General features: G+C 45.6%; 1 protein-coding gene across 1 annotated transcript in view; it reads left to right on the top strand.

Moving 5' to 3' along the window:
• CKMT2 (creatine kinase, mitochondrial 2) overlaps nt 1–20318 on the top strand; it is a 36119-nt gene that overhangs the window by 8145 nt on the left and 7656 nt on the right. Inside the window, exons 2-7 of the mRNA XM_012505477.2 lie at nt 12747–12918; nt 14319–14517; nt 16017–16112; nt 16615–16836; nt 18622–18707; nt 19416–19539. Of these exons, the coding sequence (XP_012360931.2) occupies nt 12747–12918; nt 14319–14517; nt 16017–16112; nt 16615–16836; nt 18622–18707; nt 19416–19539 (899 nt within the window). The remainder of the gene's footprint in view (nt 1–12746; nt 12919–14318; nt 14518–16016; nt 16113–16614; nt 16837–18621; nt 18708–19415; nt 19540–20318) is intronic.

Genomic DNA, 20318 nt, shown 5'->3' on the forward strand with positions numbered 1-20318 from the left:
TGCCTCTGCACATTCCGTCCACTGTATCTGGAAAGTCCTCCCTTTTTCCACCGGGCGAGGTGAAGTGATAGCCCCGAAGATTTTTCACCTCTTCTAGAAAGCCCTCTCTGACCCACCAGGCAAATTTGGGTCTTCTCTCCTCTTTACTATTTTTGCTCTTGTCCTTTGGATTATAGTGGTAGGTTTTAATAGTGATCTGTCTCCCCCACCTGGCTGTACCCTGAACTCTATAAAAGCTCCTTGAGGGCAGCCCCAGTATCTGACACAAGGATTGGTTCTGTAACGTTTGTTGAGCAGATGGAGGGATGGATGAGCAGATGGATGGATGGATGGACAAATGGATGGATGAAAGAGCTTCCAGGCTTAGCTCTCAGGCTGTAACGTAATCTTTGCTGTACACAGGCTGTGAACTGGGTGGTTGGCCTTGCCCATGTTCAAATCCATCCCTGGTGGAACAGGTGTTCTGTTCTAGACTCTAGAATCTGTCAGGGTTGTCTTGAACCATAGGTTTCCTTGAGGCCCTCTAGGGTAGGTAGCCACCACAAATTCCAGGCAGAATCAGTCCTAGCTTAATTCAACTCTCCAAATTTCAGGGGAATTATCTTCCGTAGAGTCCCTCCAGAGGCAAATTTGTATTAGTGACAGTGGCCCAGGATGCTGTGTCCTCATCTTAGGAATCTGGACTAGGAATAGAACAGGGGACACATTTAGCCCTTTCTTTTTTTCGGCAGCATTCAAGGGCAGGCTAAGTCTGCTGTGGGCTGAGGGGAATGGCCATTTCCCCAGCTGGAAGATGCCTGGAAAGCAGCTTTGGGGAGGGAGGAGTGGGGGCACGTGGCATCCATAGTCCTCCACTGATGCACATGGGTGTGCAGGGGTCTATTCATTGTTTCCACTCGAATCCTTTGCAGTGTGTGACCTGGTCCTAGTCCCAGGGCAGGTGGAGGCATGCAATACAATACTTTGGTATGGTTAAGACCTGACAAGGCTCCTCAAACAACATCGTTGAATGGTCTGTCCCATAGCCGACCATGCCCTCCCAGGACCCCCCAACAGGCTGGCTCCCCAAGTAGAGCACAAATCACATACAATTTCTAGTTGCCAGCAGAGGGCCCTGATTTAGAGTGTGGACTATGACTGCTGGCCAGAATCCCAGCGTTGCCACTCACAAACCATGTGGTCCTGGGTGAGTTACTTTGCCTTTCTCTCCCTGCATCTGCTCACTTGTAAAATGGGAATAACATGAGCACATAGGGTTTTTTCCTCAGACTAAGGACTCTGGAAAAGCTGCCACATAGTAGGTAAATAGTCATCAGATGAATAAGTAGGCAAATACATATCTCCACCCCCTCCTCGTCCCCTCTTTCCCCTCCCTCCAATGCTGCCCACCATGGCTTCTCCCTACCTGAGACATATCAGTGTCATTCACTCACTTGCCCTTGACTCACATGACCCGCTGACCGCCTGGAAGCCTGTAGTGAGTGGTGTTCCTGCGAAGGAAGGCCCCAAGAGCCATCCCCTGGTTCTGCTTCCCCTCAGTGCTGCCCGGAATGATACCTGTGTGCTGTGGGCATTTTGGCCCCATACTTAGCCTCCCCTCGGCATCCGCCTATCGAAACCCTGCTTGAGGGAAAACACTCAGCATCCCTGAGGGACCAGGGAGGATCTGAGGCAGCTGGGACTCTCTGGCAGCTCCATTCCTTGGGAGACAAAGGGTTAGTGACAGTGGCCCAGAGGAATGGGGGCACGCGGCATCCATAGTCCTCCATTGATGCACATGGGTGTGCAGGGGTCTATTCATTGTTTCCACTCAAATCCTTTGCAGTGTGTGACCTGGTCTTAGTCCCAGGGCATATGGAGGCATGCAATACAATACTTTAGTATGGTTAAGACCCCATCTAGACATGCTGTAATATTTGTATGCTAAACTATTGTGAGTGAAAGGACCTTTATTTAAATGAGTGCCTGAGGCAGAACAGACACTCGATACATATGATTTCCCTTTAGCTGTGTGACCTTGGGCTGTTAATGTCTCTGTTTTTGAGTTCCCTCCTCTGTGACGTGGGATACCTGCTTTTTGGGCTTGTTTTGAAAAAAGTAACCCACCCTCGAAAGTACTCTGATTTTGTTTTCTCTCCTTATTCAGATATAAAAAATGTTATCATAATTACAGTTATCCAACAGTAAAATGGGTTGCTTTGGCAAGTGGTGGGATCCCCAGCACTGCTGGTATTTAAGGAGGGCTGAGGAAAAGGGATGCCTGAATTTCAGCTGAGGTAAATGACCTCTGAAGTCTCTCAGGTTCCTGACATTCATTCACTCACTCATCAGACATTTAATGATAACCTATCGTGTGTGGGCCAGCGTGCCTGAGAACCAAGACAAACTGTGGCCCAGTTCTACATTCATTGGGTCTTGTCCCTCTGAAGTGTAGGATGGACCCAGTGATTGTCCCTTGTCCCTTTGATGCGTGGAATTCCCAGTGATTGTCCACCCGACTGGAGCCTTGCCAAGCTTCTTACACTGTGCCCAGCACGTGGAGGGAAGAAACCAATTCATGCTCCTCGTGAATTCCAGAATGTTACCCCACAAGCCCATGCAAAAAGGGGAAGAGCTTCCTCCTTTTTCTTAGAGCATTTCCTTTAGAAAACTTGTAAATTATTTTGCTGCCCCTTTGAAATGTATATAAATCTTTTTAAAAGCTAAGTAAGGCTCCAGTTGATTTTACAACCTAGGACTCTTTTCCTGCAAAGGCCTGGAAACCATCTCTTTGAAAATGTAGACATCAAGGAAGATAGCTCCCTACCTCCCACTGTCAGTGGGAGGGCAGTGGATAGTAGTTTCACTTAAGCACCTGGCTCCAAGTTGTAAAACTACCTGCTGTCAGAGAAACTTGACTTTTATTTTTTCTTTTGATAAAGGCAGTTAGCGAACACAAATGGTCACCAAGTGAATTTAGGATGAATTATGCTTGACAAATGGTGCTGTCAAGTCCTCTTTAGTTCAAGAACATGTATGTAATGAATGGGTCCTATTTGCTTGCTTATATAAAAGGGTGGGATGTCTGTCTTTGCAATCTCCTTAGCAGAATGCTAAAGATGTGCATCACTCGTCTAATGTTTATTCAATAATAAAATATTTTCTTTCTCCTATATTTTATGGAGAGGATTTTCTGGGGTGGGAGGAAATTTAGTTTCCCCAACACCTAGCACTTGCTCCTCATCTGATTCTTCCTTCCCAATCTGCCTGCTCAGTCAGAACCCCTAAAAAAAAAAAAAAAAAGGAAACAGAAGGACATGCACATTTATGCCTTGTACTCTGCTGGCTTTCGTCTGTTATCTGTGGGGTAGTCTCTGCTGTGCCACACACGGACATCTCTGAGGATGCGCACAATGAGCTCCCACGGTTCAGACAGCCTGTCATGGTCAAAAGGTCAGGAGCCTGCACTGGGCCACCCTAATTTGCAGATACCAGGAAACGGAGCAGGTACATGCTCAAAACCAGAACTGTCAGTCTCACTTGGTGGCTTTTACTGATAGGATTTCAAAATCCATGTCTGAAAGAAATGTGTGTCACATCATATAAGTAGATTTCATTCAAAAGTTTGTGGGCTTTTTGTTTGTTTTTTTGTGAGCCAAAGATTTGTTCATTTCTTGCGTTTGAAGTACTCTTTGATGACATCCTTGGGCTGAGACTCCTTGCCATAGTCCTTTACTACACAACTGCAACCAACCACTTTACAGCGTTTCCCCTCTCTGTCAATTTTACAGAGGCCGCCTACTCATTCCCCTAGTTTCTTGTCATCAACCTTAATTAGATTTGGTGTTTAGCACAAAGGATCTCGACCAACTTGACATACATAGGCTCATCAGAATTGGATGCAGGCACACAAAGATGGGGTTGGTTCTGGTTGCCAAGCATGCCAAAAAAGCCAAACATTGACACTGGGATTTGTAGTGAGAAAAAGGCGTTTATTGCTGGGTGCCAAGCAAGAAGAATGGGTACCTAGCACTTAACACCTGAGCTCCCTGCTAGCTTATAAGCAAGGGTTTTTAAAGCAGCAGTGAGGGGGTATCCAAAATGAGTTAAGAGCTAGGGAATTTCTGGAACTTCCTTATCTATTTTTTGGTTTCAGTCTGTCTGAGTTCTATGACAGTGGTCAGCATTTTCCATCTGGTGTGGGAATTGGTTTCTGAAAAGCAATGCAAGGGCATAGGTCAAGATGCTATCTTTAGTTTCTACAGGGAATCAAACATTTTGTGACTCTGACTTACTTGGGTGGCTTTTAAGTTATTATCTTCTTGTTTAGCAGGTTATTCGTTAACTTCCCTAATTGCTGGTTGTAGGACTAGCTAGGTACCTGGAACTTCCCTTAAAAGGACTGAGAATGTTGCCTTGATTTCTATGCTTGGCACGTGTGGGTAAGGGGAGGAGCCCAGCAGGGCCATAAGAGAGGTCCCTTGGGAAGACAATATAAACAAACAGTACAGTAGGAGTTAACAGGATAGAGATATGTGGCACTGAGTTTACCTGCAGATGCCAAAAAGGCACAGAACACAAGGGCAGATGAATGAGCAGTCCGTGAGTGCACTGCGAACTGAGAATGCAGTCATCTTGAGCTAGAAGGGAACAGATTTTGTGGAGATTGAGGCACTAGGCTGTGGTCCAATTAGGCAGAGAAAGATAGACAACAAAGTCCAAATGGTAGGGGGTGATAAGAAGCAAGAAACAGTAATAACTGTTTCTAAAGCAAATTAGATTTGTTGCATTAGCACAAAATAGAAACAGCAAACTAGTTATTTTAAAAAGTCATATACAGTATATAATATTAGAATAGAGATACAAATGTAGATATACATGTGTGCTTTTCAAATTGAGATCATGCAAAGCTCTAGTGCAATGGAGCTGAATGTGAGGCTAGTTACCATGTCCTGATGTTCTGGGCCCCCATAACAGGCCTTGAATGATGTGTGCAAGAACTGTGTGAGCTTTCATGAAATTCCTAATAGGATCTTTTCTTTTCTTTTTTTTTTTTGAGACAAGTCTCTATCACACAGGCTGCTGGAGTGCAGTGGTGTGATCTCGCCTCACTGCAACCTCCACCTCCTGGGTTCAAGCGATTCTTGTGCCTCAGCCTCCCGAGTGGCTGGGATTACAGGCACGTGCTACCACACCTGGCTAATATTTTTTGTATTTTTAGTGGAGACGGGGTTTTGCCATGTTGGCCAGGCTGGTCTCTAACTCCTGACCTCAGGTGATCCGCCCACCTTGGCCTCCCAAAGTGCTGGGATTACGGGCATAAGCCACCACGCCCAGTCCCTAATATGATCTTATTTAGTTGACATTTGCCTCTTTCCCCAAAAATAGATCAAAGGAAATGTTTCCCTTTGTCCCGTTTCACACTAAATGGGTTGGGGAGGAACCAGGGGAGATGTCCACCTTCTGCCAGTGGCTGGGAAGTTTTCTGCAAGTCCTCCCCAGCATAGGCCAGCCGGCCACTTTTCACTAACAAAAGTCACAAGCCAAGTGAGGTAAAGTTCCTTAGTGTAATGCATCATGGCTCATAGAAATCGCAAGATATAACTGCCTGCTTCATCATTAACATCACCTGCTCCTTCCTGGTGTGGGCCTCTGTGTTCTTGGGATGAGTAACCACTATCTATGTGGGCCTTTCTACCTGTCTGCCTTGACCTGAGCAATTCGACAGTCTGATGATGCTGGAGGTCTTAGCCTGGTTGTAAGACAAACTAAAATCAGATGCAGATGTCATCTGCCCGGGATTTCCAGAAAGAGCTCTCAGATTGCCTCAAAAACACATTGGAGCCTCTACACTATATATGCTACAGTTACACGAAATGAGGCAACTCTCTTTTGGGCTCTACCCAAAAAAATTTCAATTTTGAAGACAAAGTTGTGGATAAGAGACTTCCTCTTCCCTGAGTGGATGAGTATACCAAAGCAGGCTCCCAAAGGGCACCACTGTGATGATACATGAGGGTATCAGTGGCTTGTCCTCAAACCTCTCACTGCCCTTCCTCTTCCACCCACTGGCTCCATCAAGGCACATACCTGAAAGGCTTTCCTTTATCACAGTGCTACATAGGAGGGGAAACGGACCAAGCCACTGTTCCTCTGTCAGGATTCCTTTGTGTGGGCATGCATCCCCCTCACTATTTTTTTTTTTTTTTTTTTTTTTTTGAGACAGTCTTATTCCATAGCCCAGGCTGTAGTGCAGAGGCACAATCTCTGCTCACTGCAGCCTTCGCTTCCTGGGTTCAAGTAATTCTCCTGCCTCAGCCTCCCAAGTAGCTGGGATTACAGGTGCCTATCACCACGCCCAGCTAATTTTTGTTATTTTTAGTAGAGACAGGGTTTCGCCATGTTGGCCAGGAATCCAGGCTTTAGATCAAGGAGTCAAATGCCTGGTACAGCATCTGTGACATCAACACATGATGTAGGTCCAAAGTATGCCTGTGTTGAGGTTTTTTGGCAGCTGCTGCAGGCTTTGACAGCTTGGGCAGGGCAGAACCCCTTGTCAAGATCCAGAAAAGGGGGTGGAAAGAGGGAGTATCCACCTCCCAGAAGTGCGAGGTGGGACAGCAGAGCTTGCTGGCCATGTGGAAAGAACACGTGAGGTGGAGTCAGACAGGTGTGCATTCAAATTCCATCTCTGTCGCTCACTAGCAGTGTAACACTGAACCAGTCATTTAACTTCATGGAGGAGTATCTGGCTTCATCTGGAAAACAGGGACAATAGCATATAATGTGCCTGGTACAGCAGGTACCCAATGGTTCCCTCTCTCCTTTCCTCCTTGTAATGCAAATATTACTCATTTGGGTGGAGACGTACATTGAAGGCCTGAGAGAGCAGCTACATCTGAGGTCATCTGCGAGTTAAGAATGTGGGGAAGTTCTTAGGGCACAATGTCATCACTGGGTCATAGCAGTCTCTGCTGGGCAGAAATGGGGCCTGATGGCCGGACCTTCACTATAGGTCTTATGAAGCCTTTGAAAGAGTCCCAGGAGCCAGCGGGATGGGAAAGCTGAGACGGGGCAGCAGGTGATCAGGCAGAGGGCGCAGCAGGGCCAGAGCTGTGAAGAGTCCCAGCAGCTGTGGTGCGAGGGGCCCGGGGCCACCACACAGATCATCCACATCTGCCAGCAACACTTTGCTCTCAAACTGCTCCCCCACCAGTGGGCCCCAACACCTAAGGGCCTCACCACCCACCCAACTGTAGACCAGAAATCTCAGGCATCCCTGGTTTTATCTTTCATTTCCAAACCATTAGCATGACCTGTCAGTACTGCCGCAGAATAGACGCAAATACATTCTCTCTCATCCTCGCTGACTCACCTGGGTCTCAGCACATCTCTCTCTCACCTGGACAACCTCTAGGACCTCTGACTGCTCTCTCTGCTTGCATTCTGCACATGTCCCTCTAAACCATTCTCCACTGGCAGCCAGAGCCGCCCCTGTAACTCATAAAATGAGCTCAGCTCGTCTCCTGCTTGCAAGCACATCTGTAAATTTCCTCTGCACTAGGATAAAATCCAGACTCCTTAGGGTGGTCTCGGGGCCTGCACACCTGTCTCCCCTCCACCCCGCCCGTCCATCCTTTCCGAAGGCCATGTGATTTACTCTCTGTGCTTCGGCTCCACTGACCTCCTTTCTGTCCTGGGGCAAGTCCAGATCTGTCCAGCTTTAAGGCTTTGCTGTTCTATTCTCTGCCCCTGCCTAGCCTATTTAAAAGTAGACATCACTTACACTTTCTCTGAATAATATCCTGCTTATTCCCTTCTTTGCACTCATCCCCACCTACAATGATTTTGTTTTCCTGTTTCTTGACTGTCTGCCACAAATGAATTAGAAGCCCCCACAGGAGAGAACTGTTTCTTTTGCTCACTTTCATATCATTATTGCCTAAGCGCAGTGCCTAACACTTAGTAGGCTCTCAGTAAAGAGTTCCTTAATGGATGAATTCCATGCTTCCTGCTGGGGCTAGAAGCCAATCCCAGGCTGTAACTGATCTAAGACTTTCTGGGATCCCTGTGAGAAACAGGCACAGTGGCAGATATGAGGCCGGAAAACAGGGCCAATTAGAGTAGAGGGGATGGTGGGAAGAAACACGGGCAGCAGTGAAGTTAAGCCAGATTCCCTCAGCCTTGTGATATCTAGCAGCCAGGGTTCCCTGGAAGAAGGGTCCTTGTGGACCCGTACCTGCCAGTATTGGAAGTGTGGTCCTCTCACCGAACTGCTCACCATATGCTGACCGGGAAGCTGGATCAGCCAGCAAGGACCAACTGCAAAAAGAAACATTTGGGAAAAAGATGTGCGCTTCCTACAAGCTGTGAGATGCTCCTGCTGTTTCCCATCCCCTCTAGCTATAGAAGTGGAGCCCACAGTGAGGGTGTCTGAATGCTTGAGATTTTATCCCAGGGAGAAACATCCTGGCTGCTCTGGTTCCTCATCTCCTCTCCCTAGTGGTCTCTGAACAGAACAGTTCAGCCCGTTATGATAATGCTCAGAACATGGAGGGAATTGAAAAACATTAAAAAAGCTTTGCAATAAGCCTGAGATTTTTTGTTCCAAACTTTTGTCCTAATGGTTTCACAAGATATACTGACTTATAAAACCATGTTTGGAAACGAGGCAAAACCAAATACTATCTGCTTTGGTAGACACAGATTACCCCTTACAAACAAACATCTTCCCAGCTTTACTTATCCCACATGTTATCATGTGTGCAAATAACAAATCAAGCCTCTTCTGAGTAGGGGTTACAGCTGCAGAGAATGCTTATGTAACATTTAGGGCCTGCCAGATAACAGGGAAATGTGTAAGACAAAGCAATGTTCTGACTGCACAGCGTTTTAAAGACTAACTTTTAACATGCAAGAGAGATTTAGTTTAGTCATGAGGAAAAGTGATTTCATTGTAAGCCTTGATTCTGGGTCTTTGGAGAGCATGGAACAGCCATTGCCAGATTACCAGCCTGTTCAGTGAGACCTTTGTTTCAATTTCACAAACAAGGTTACTAATTAAGGCCTTAATAGTGAAATTCAATGCCTCTTTGTGTCCTGGCGAGAGAAAAACAGAGTCAAGGAAGCAGGAATTCTTTGCTTCACCAAAACCTGGAGTCTGTATCAATTCTCTTCAAGGAATCAAAGCAAGGATACTGAGGAATTTCAGTTCCAAGATTGCTTTGCTAGCCACAACCAAAGCTTCCCCAGGATTATCTGCACGAATCATCCTTTGTTGCTCAGACACAAGGGCAATATTGGAACTTGGAATAAAATAATAATGAATTCTAAATTAATTAAAATAAGTTCCTTCCAGGAACTAAAATATGGATATGACACTTCAAACATTAATATTTTGAGCCAGATACCCACTCACACATCACCCTTACAGGGAGGAAGACCATCAGTGGTCACAGGGCTATACATGGAGACCATTCACTCCCCTTCCTCTTGGGTCTGCTTCCTAAGATTTATCGTCTCAAACAGACTCTGACTTGGGTACATATCAGTGCATAGGCAATTTAAGGAAAGAAAAATAGGGACCAAGACATTTGGGTCATCCCTGGTCAATCCCAGAAAGGAACATACTTCCTGTTAGCTTAGGAAGACCATGTCTGGCTTATGTTTAGGCCCATACTGCCTGGAAAGAATCTGGGCAAAGCTTCTTTCACTTTAGTGAGTTCTACAGTAAACCTCTAGAGTGACAGCATTGCCTCTCTCTAGTTAGAAAGTGGATTTGAGGCCGGGCGCGGTGGCTCACACTTGTAATCCCAGCACTTTGGGAGGCCGAGGCAGGCAGATTACGAGGTCAGGAGATCAAGACCACGGTGAAACCCTGTCTCTACTAAAAATACAAAAAAATTAGCCGGGCGTGGTGGCGGGCGCCTGTAGTCCCAGCTACTCGGAGAGGCTGAGGCAGGAGAATGGCATGAACCCGGGAGGTGGAGCTTGCAGTGAGCCGAAATTTGCGCCACTGCACTCCAGCCTGGGCGACAGAGCAAGACTCCGTCTCAAAAAAAAAAAAAAAAAAAGAAAGTGGATTTGAGGGTGTGATGGCAGATAAGATAGCCAGAAGGATGTATGCTAGTGTTGCCTGCTGCAAGCAAGGACCAGGAAGCACTGGTGCAGCTCATTGAAGAGCCGTTATCTAGTCTTGGAGGGATATTGACATGACGACCTGAAATCTAGTAGGGGAGCAAAGAAGTTTACATGACGAGATTGAATGTTGGTCTTTACAAGTCCCCAGGACAAGTTCAAGAAATGACCAATTTATCTTGTCTGCTCTTAGTAACTTACTGGCTTTAGAACTGAAAGAATTGTTTGCAGATATTAGCATGGAAGAAGAACTAATAATCTGATTTCCTGGGCTATCCTGTAACCTATATACTATCACCGGCTTGATTTGTTATTTGCACACATAAACATTCTCAAGTGTTTTCAAGGTCTTTGATGCTTTTAGTTGGGACATTCAGGTTTAGTAGAGACTTCGAAATGATTGTTCTACTAGGAGTTGTTTATTCTTCACTGGATGGCCCACGTTTTCAGCTACAGCCTTACGTATCAGCAAGTTCTTTGAAGCAATCAATCCATCTAAGTTTGGAGCATCTTGCAGCTGAGTCTTGGGAGCCTTCCAAATGTTAGGGAAATCCATGCTCTTTTTTTTTTTTTTTTTTGAGACAGTTTCGTTCTGTCACCCAGGTTGGATTGCAGTGGTATAATCTTGGCTCACTACCACCTCCACCTCCTGGGTTTAAGTGATTCTCATGCCTTAGCCTCCTGAGTAGCTGAGACTACAGGTGCATGCCACCACACCCAGCTAATTTTTTGTAATTTTAGTAGAGACAGGGTTTTGCTGTCTCTACTAAAAGACAGCTAACAATGTTGGCCAGGCTGGTCTCAAACTCCTGGCCTCAAGTGATCCGCCCACATTTGCCTCCCAGTGCTGGGATTACAGGCATGAGCCACCATCCCAGGCCCATACACTCTTTATTTGGGCATCATGGAGATCAAATAGAGAGTACTGAGAACTACGTATTCTTTTGTTCTCTACTCAAAGAGCCATATTACATAGCTCCCTGCTAGGTGATACTGTGGGGCTAATTGGCCCTTCTAAATCTCTAGGCAGTAGCAGACCCAACAGGGTTTCTGTCTGTGCATGTTTATCCTCTTTTTCATCATTTGTTGGTAGTTCAGCACTTGTATTACAAATAAATATATAAATACTTATTTAGATTTATATATGTTTTCTCCATTTTCTGCATTTCAGGCTCTCTCCTTATGCTGTCATTTCCTTTCTTTCTGAAGCATATAGCTTAGTAATTCCTTTGTTATTGGTCTGTTTTTTTATCAATGTTTTTCACTCTCATTTTTGAAAAAATGGTTAGACTAGTTCCCCAGTTCTAGGTTGACAGTTATTGCTTCTACAAATATTATTTACCTGGGCTCATTATAAAAAAAATCAGCTCGTTTGTCATTTCTTTGTAAACTGTCTTTTCTGACTGCTTTTCATGTCTTTGTCACCGATATTCTGCAGTTTCATTATTTGTCTAGGTGTCAATTTCTTGTTTGTTTGCTTAGATTATGTTATACCTCTTGAATCATGGATTCTTTTATCAGTTTTAAAAATGTCTCAGCCATTCCTCTTCAAATCTGACTTCTCTGTTTATTCTCTTTCTGGGACTTCAATTTGATGTGTATTTGAGTTTGACATTCTATCCATCCTATCTCTTAATTTACATCTATTTTCCATTTTCTCATTTCTCTGTGCTACATTCTGAGTAATTTCTTAAGATATATCTTCCAGTTCATTTATTCTATGTTCAGCTGCATCATAATGAGTGGTTCAATTTGGTTCTTTCAAATCAACTTGGTCATTCTTAACAGTCTCTTGTTGCTTGCTCATAACTATGATTCCACACTTAGTTCTTTAAACATTCAATATAGGGCTTATTTATATTATTGTCTGACAGTTCCAGCATCTTCAGTCGTTAGCAGTCTACATCTGCTATTTCTTCTGTTGACTCTCATTCGTTGTACCTCCTTGTGTGTTTAGTGATCTTTGGGAGTTCATTGTTTCATCTTAATCTGTAGGAATCCAGGGCCTAAACTGAATATAATTTCCTCAGAGAGCTTTAGACCTGCTTCAGGCAGGAGCCAGAAGTTGGGGTCTGCTGACTTTGTGCCACTTCAGCCTCTTTCAAAGGTCCTACTTCAATGGGGGAATCCCAGTCTCAGCCCCTATTCCCAATGCTGGCATCCCAACTTCAGTAGAGTGGGAGGGTCATCCTCAGAGATTTCTCCTACCTTTCAGAAGTCCAGAAATCCATCCTGTTCAGGGTCTAGTTGTGATGCAGCGGCAAAGTTCAAAAGAGCACATGGTCTGTCAAATAGCTGGAAGAAGACATCCTCTACTGCTGTTTATTTATTTTTATTTTTTATCATATTAACAGAGAAAAGGCATGGAGTTCAGGAAGTTTAGACGTTGTCTAAAACTACCCAGATTTTCCCAAGCAATATGAAGAAAAAAGCAAAGCAAGAAATAGAAAACACACACACACACACACACACACACACACACACACACACACACACACACACAGAAAGAGAGAGACAGAGACACCAGAAAGACAGGCTATGGCTCCTGCAGTTCTCTTGCCCGTTGACCCCTATGTTGTGGCTCAGGGTCATCCTATGAAGCTATCTAATCCAGCTTCTTTGCTTTCCAGACACTCATCCAAGGGCAAGGATGGCCAGTATCTTTTCTAAGTTGCTAACTGGCCGCAATGCTTCTCTGCTGTTTGCTACCATGGGCACCAGTGTCCTGACCACCGGGTACCTGCTGAACCGGCAGAAAGTGTGTGCTGAGGTCCGGGAGCAGCCTAGGCTATTTCCTCCAAGGTAAGGGCTCCTGACTTTAAAATAACCTCAGGCCGGGCACGGTAGCTCATGCATGTAATCCCAGCACTTTGGAAGGCCAGATCACGAGGTCAAGAGATCGAGACCATCCTGGCCAACATGGCGAAACCCCGTCTCTACTAAAAATACAAAAAAATTAGCTGGGCATAGTGGCACATGCCTGTAGTCCTAGCTACTCGGGAGGCTGAGGCAGGAGAATTGCTTGAACCCGGGAGGCGGAGGTTGTAGTGAGCCGAGATCGCACCACTGCACTCCAGCCTGGCAATAGAGCAAGACTCTGTCTCAAAACAAAACAAAACAAAAACAAAAAAGCTTCAAAGACCAGCAAGAAATATGCTTTCCCCTGCTGGAAACTGTTAGCAAGGGTCCTTCTTTTTGCCTTTGAGGATGACTAAGTAAAACCGAAAATCATTTTGAGACTCATTAAGCCAGTGACCTGTGGTGTATACAAAGAAGTGTAGCATCATCATTCTTGCTTAGAGCTTGCAGTCCAGTTGAATAGTAATAATGGGGATAGTTAACATTTGTGGAGCAATTTTATGTATGACCAGCACTTTACATGGAGTATCTGTTATTCATCTTAGGATCCTTCTGTGATGAAATGAAGGCCTAGAAAAATTAAACAGTGCCCAAGTTCACATAGCTAGTACAGCCAAATGCAAATCCAGGCCCCCTGATTCCAGACCCATGCCTCTCTCACTGCTCTACCACCTTCTGGAAAAAGGGATATCATAGTACTGACTTTAAGTATCAGCTCTAAAGGACACTGCAGATGGAAAGTGGAGGAGTGGCGTGAGAGGGATGAAAATGACATGTTTTCTCAGCCCTTGGAACCCTGCCATGGATGAGCTACCATGCGCTGAGCAGAGTTTGAGTGGCATGCAGAATTCCACACAGGCAGGTATGGATGAGAGAGACGAGGAAAACCACTGAGGTGTCTCTGAGACATTTACTGTCTCTTATGGAAATCAGGATCTCTGAGGGAATCGCCAGCAACCCCCATGTACCTTGGGAATTCCTGAGGTGACATGACTTGTGTTTGAGGCTGTGGTGGTCCTAAATCTCCTATTCCTCAATCAGTACACACCCCAGGGTGAGACAGCACCCAATTTGATTTCTATTCTTCCAACAGATATTTACTGAACACTGGTTTCAATAGCTAGGGACTGTTTTCAAAAGGGCAAAGTCCCCGCTCTCGTGGAGCTTGCTTATTTTTTGAAACGTGGTATATTCATTTATGACTCCTGGGCAGTTCTAGCCAAGTATCCCTGTGCCCACTGGCTGAAGGGAGCCTAGTGGAAGGATGGGCAAACAACAAGTCCTTCCATTGGCCCCTTTCCTCAGGGGCTGCTGGCTGACAGCCTGCCCTCCTCCCCACACAGCGCAGACTACCCAGACCTGCGCAAGCACAACAACTGCATGGCCGAGTGCCTCACCCCCGCCATCTACGCCAAGCTTCGCAACAAGGTGACGCCCAACGGCTACACCCTGGACCAGTGCATCCAGACTGGAGTGGACAACCCTGGCCACCCCTTCATAAAGACTGTGGGCATGGTGGCTGGTGACGAGGAGTCCTATGAGGTAAAACTATTGGCTGCTGGTTCCAGGGTGGGAGGGATGCTCTGGATATGACTGACTTGCACAGTCCTGGGGTCCTTTTCTTCTCTATGGGGCCAACTTTCTGCCATCTCAGGAAGGACTCTCATAAAGGGAAGCCAACTCCAGCAGAACCATCTGGAATGCTTTCTGAAACAATGAGGTCTATAGCTTCCCAGGGACAAGGTTTCCCTTGCTGCTGTGCTAAGATCCCTCCCTGTGGAGGAATGAATTGCATGACAGAACTCTGAGCTTGTCAAGTGGATGAGTTGATACAGAAACAATAAAATTGAACAGTGTGTATTCACCAGTAAGACATTAGGAGCTGATGTGTTTGTGGCTGAGCTTTATTGGGTGGGGGTCGGGAGGAGGCTTCAGTGTATCTTTAGGAATATGAGGAATTCTCCTCTTATTCTATTACTATTACTGATTTCTCTCCTATTACTGATTAGACGATCACTGTAGCCCAGACTGCTGAATTCACCAAGTCTCTTGGATAAATCCCATGACCTCGGCATCCTCATCCTCAATGCAGAAGCACAGGGTGGTCGGCTGGAATGGTGCTCAGCCACCATGCGTCCCCTCCACAGAGCAGCCTCTGTGCTACGGCAAATGCCTGCAGCCCTCCTCCTTCAGGTCCACCCTTTTGGGTTCTTCTGTTGCAGGGAGCTGAAGGCAGTTCCCTAGAAAGGCAGCCATAGAGAACAGAGGGAGCCATCTTGAATAAACACGACTGGTAGCTCATTTATGTACTGCAGTGCACAGCCCTGGGTCTAGTTTGGGTCCCAAGCTAGCAGTAGCTCTCTGGACCCAAAGCCCTCCCCACTTCCCACAGCTCCCAAAGTCTGCGGGGTGCTTTGTTACAACTTCTTTTAACAATTTTTTTTTTTTTTTAACATAAAGGATACGCCTGAAGTTTTTAGAATAGATTTTGCACGAGATCATTTGGGCTGGGGGAAGGTCCGCATAGGGTGAGAGGTCCCTGCTTCGCCCAAACTGCTGCTATGTACTTTTCTTCTGGTGTAGCCAGGTTTTCAACAAATTTCATATGTAGCTTAATGTTTAGAATCTGACTTTCCCTTGAGCATAAAACTGTGTAGCCTCTGATCAGGTAGCTTCTTGTAACCCACAAAGGCAAACACGTCTAGGAAACTCCTTAAATTCCTAACCACAAGTATTTTCTTGCTCAGTCTGATGGCAGTGATTTTGGCAGAATCACTGAGGGAGAGGTTAAGATGACAGAACTCACCAGCCCCACCCTATCTCAAGGGGCAAGATGCCTTCAAAAGGCTTTCTCTCTTGTTGTTGTTCTTATGATTAACCAATCCATTCTCACATCCATTTCCTATATGATAGTCCTGAAAATTTCAGAGAAGCAGGGCATCAACTTTGGCTTTTAAGATACAAGGGGCAAGTGAATGGAAAGGTCTTTGAATAGTAGGTGAACCAATTAAAGAGGAAACACCCATCTTCCCCTCCTGCAGGTGTTTGCTGACCTTTTTGACCCCGTCATCAAACTAAGACACAACGGCTACGACCCCAGGGTGATGAAGCACACAACGGATCTGGACGCATCCAAGGTAAGCTCCAGCCTTCCTCTCCTTCCCCACGAAGCTGGCACTCCAGAGCCCAAGGGGAAGGCCCCTGGAGAGAGGGGTTCCCCGCTCTAAGTCAGATACCCCTGGAAAGCACTGTGACTGCCCTGGCACAGCCTTCCCTCTGGAGGGCCACAGAGAAGGTTAGGAGGGTCCCAAAGTCTGTTTTCTTTAATAAATACAACTAGGGAAGGGTTGGTCATTGGGAACTTTAAACCTTTCCTAAAGCTACTCCCTTTTTCATCCCAAACCACCCAGTAACGGTCAAGGACCCCAGACCACGCTATATAAAACAGCTTTCCCCTTTACTAGTCGAAGGCCCGTGCCCCAAGACTTCCGGAGTGTGTCCAACTTACGGATTGTGCAGTCGTGCACAGTGCCTGAGGGTCCCCAGGGAAACTGCAGATTGGCGGATTAGAACCCACTGTGGCTGTGGCAGGACCGTGGGCCGAGGCTGGCCGCAGTGACCCCACAGTCTGCTTGGCAGATCACCCAAGGGCAGTTCGATGAGCGTTATGTGCTGTCTTCTCGGGTGCGTACCGGCCGCAGCATCCGTGGGCTGAGCCTGCCGCCTGCCTGCACCCGGGCCGAGCGGAGAGAGGTAGAGAACGTGGCCATCACTGCCCTGGAGGGCCTCAAGGGGGACCTGGCTGGCCGCTACTACAAGCTGTCCGAGATGACGGAGCAGGACCAGCAGCGGCTCATTGATGTGAGTAGCAGATGGGGCTCCCTGGGGAAGGACTGGACCAAGGGCTCTGACCCGCACAGGAAGGCCTCTCCTGGTGCTCTGCTCAGTCCTTACCCTGGTGGGGAGCTTGCTGGGCTCCACCCCTGGGCTCAGCCGAAGAGCATCTACTTGCTCAGTGTAAGGAAGAAAGATGAGGCCATACATTGTACTTGTCAAGCCACTGAAACATTCTATGGATAAAATCTGCATAGGAAACTTCAATATGGAGATGGTGCCTGCGGTTAGGAGGGTGGAGATGAATGCAGATCTCCTAGCTTGTTGATAAATGGGAACAGTTAGGTGTGGAAATCCTGTCTGTGCCCAGAAGATGGTTTCCATTATCACAGCTAAAGAAAATCCTGGAAGCTAGGAAAATCTAGAAAGGAAATTCCAGGTGGGAGGCCTGCCCTGACTCTTGTGGAGCAAGCCTCTGCATTTCCTGGTGGGGTTGATTCCTGCTGCTTCCACCATGTCTACCACGGCTTCCCTCTGGCACCAGGGTGCACAAAACTCAAGTCCCTTACTTATTTTCGTGTTAGCACAGCTAAAACAAGATAGCGTTTTCAAAAGTAACTTTAAACTCAAAAAAAAAAAAAACAAAAAAACAGAAACAAAATTTTGTCATTTCAAAAGACGCAAATGCTAAGAAATATGCCTCATTTCCAAACCAGACAGGCCAACTATATGGCCTATGGGCCTCAGTCTCCTTGTCTCTGTGGCCACCAGGCCAACTATTTTCCTGCCCAGTTACAGAACAAGCCCCCTCCACCTCAAGTAGCCACCCTGGTTTCCTGCTTAAGGGACATGCTGCTCCTGGGCAGTGGCAGGTCACAATCCTCTCCTGGCTGAAGTCTCTGATCTCTCCCACTTAGAGACTGTAGCACTCCTCTCCCCACATCCACTTGGTTTCTTACCTGTGTAATCATATTTGAATATATCTCACTGTAGAGTACGTGTGTAACTATGCAAGAAAGAGTAGTATACACATTGCCAAAAAAAAAAAGTTAGTCTTGACTTTGATTTTGATATGTGGAGTAGTCCATTGCAGTGGTTAAAGGCATAGGCTTGGGAGTCACAGAAGTCTAGATTTGAATCTGTACTCTGCTACTTCCTACAACCATCCTATTGGACAGGTTGTGATCTCTCTGAATCTGTTTTCTTCATTTATAAAATAGAATAATTACACTTATTTCATAGAGTTGTGAAGACTAAAGGAAATAAAAGCCTGTAATCTAGAGCCTGGCACAGTCAGCATTAATGGTAACTATTTTTATTTATTGATCATTACTGTACATCTCTAATACTTTTTAATGAAATAAATAATAAATGAAGCAATAATGCTAGAAACAGAGAATGATCACTGTGTAGAACAGCCTTTTCAGGATAGTATCCCTCATTCATTGCTCACTCAGCCATTGCATAGGGTTGGCGTTGGTAGTGTATACCTGCTCCACAGTGATTTAATGAGTTCCAAATGGACTAACCCAGTGTTTTCCAACATTAGCTGCACACTAGAATCACCTGAAGAGTTTTTAAAAAGTCCTGATGCCCAGATCAGTCTGTAACAACTAGGTCAGAATCTCTGGGGGATGGGAAGTAGGCATTGTTTGATGCTCCTAGGTTATTCTAGTGGGCAGCCAAAGCTAAGAACCACTGCCTAAGAGACAGCAGCCATGATAAGTGGGCTGGAACTTGTTCACCTGGCACTTGCAGTCCCGTTTGATCTCATTGGTCTCTCCTCTCTGCTTTATCCCTTTTGGCCTACAGGATCACTTTCTGTTTGATAAGCCAGTGTCCCCTTTATTAACATGTGCTGGGATGGCCCGTGACTGGCCAGATGCCAGGGGAATCTGGTATGGATGCAGCATTTTCACATTTGCAATATCTGTAGAGGATCTCTTTGAGATCACCTGCTTATCCTAACCTGGAGTTGCTGTGTACTGCAGTTGACAGCATGCCCAGACTGAGCTAAATGGAAAAGACTACTTGGAAAGTGTGTGTGTGTGTGTGTGTGTGTCTAAGTAGTGTGGTGTTTCTAAGATGTGTAGAAATATGACCTGGTTTGCATGAATTATGTACCTGAAGGAGCAGAAATAAAAATGTTCATGTGCAGCTGCTCTGTAGGGATGGACAGGCAGGATCTATGGAGCAAACGTGTGAAATGTTGCATACCTTCAATATCTTGGGTGGAAGGTAACCCCCACCACCTTTTTAGAGCACAAGATTTTGGTTGAATCTTTTAGGAGACAAAACGTTCTTGTTAGTGTCAAAGCCAAATGTTATACAGTTGAATTACTGTCATCCTAGTCAGAGGACCTAGGGGGAATTATATTCTTGTTTGGTAAAAACATGACATCTTTTAGGGTGAGAGTTGGTCTTAATCTTCCTTCTGTCAAAGTAACATTATTTTGTCATACTTGTTCAGGCACAGTTAAGAGAGTAGGGCCATCTAGGAAATGAGGAAGGTGAAATGAAGCAATCAAGCTAAGGAGGTAATGGGAATTTTCATGTGTTGAAAGAAATGCAATTAACACTCAGTACCATATTCCTCTCTTCATTAGGCATAATTATGATAAGACATTTCTCATCTGGATAAATGAGGAGGATCACACCAGGGTAATCTCAATGGAAAAAGGAGGCAATATGAAACGAGTATTTGAGCGATTCTGTCGTGGACTAAAAGAAGTAAGATGTTATCTGAGATTTCTGGATATTTATTAAAATTACCGTATTGTTTGTTCTTGAAAGAAGACACTATGGTAACTTCCAAGATGGAGCTAATTTTTTTTTCTAGAAATCAAAGCTTTTTAATTTTTTTGAGATGGAATTTCACTTGTCACCCAGGCTGGAGTGCAGTGGCGCGATCTTCGCTCACTGCAACTGCCGCCTCCTAGGTTCAAGTGATTATCCCGCCTCAGCCTCCAGAGTAGCTGGGATTACAGGTGCCACCACCACACCTGGCTAATTTTTGTATTTTTAGTAGAGAGGGGTGTTTCACCATGTTGGCCAGACTAGCCTTGAACTCCTGACCACAGGTAATCTGCTGGCCTCAGCCTCTCAAAGTGCTGGGATTACAGGCATGAACCACTGCGCCCAGCCTCAAGGCATTTTTTGGAGTGCAACTTCCAAGGTAGTGCTTCAGAAAATAGGTGACTTTCTCTTGTTATTAGAAAGCTAATATGCTTACCTCCCCATTCCACTGTGGTTTGGGGAAGTCTGTGGATCATTACTTGTTTTTTGATTTATTTAATATCGCTCTGAGCTATTCTAAGCATAGAGATGATAGAGAATGTAGCCTGACCATAGTCTCACCTGCTGATAATTCCTATATTCTCCTACTCTCTTGGCATGAAAAAATGCCACCAACTAACATTCATTGAATGCTTAATATGGGCCAGATACTATGTTGACTGCTTTACATCAGGGGTCCTCAACCCCGGGGCCACAGACCTGGTACGGGTCTG

This window comes from Nomascus leucogenys, chromosome 2 (genome assembly GCF_006542625.1).
Source record: "Nomascus leucogenys isolate Asia chromosome 2, Asia_NLE_v1, whole genome shotgun sequence".
In the NCBI taxonomy this organism is placed as follows: domain Eukaryota; kingdom Metazoa; phylum Chordata; class Mammalia; order Primates; family Hylobatidae; genus Nomascus; species Nomascus leucogenys.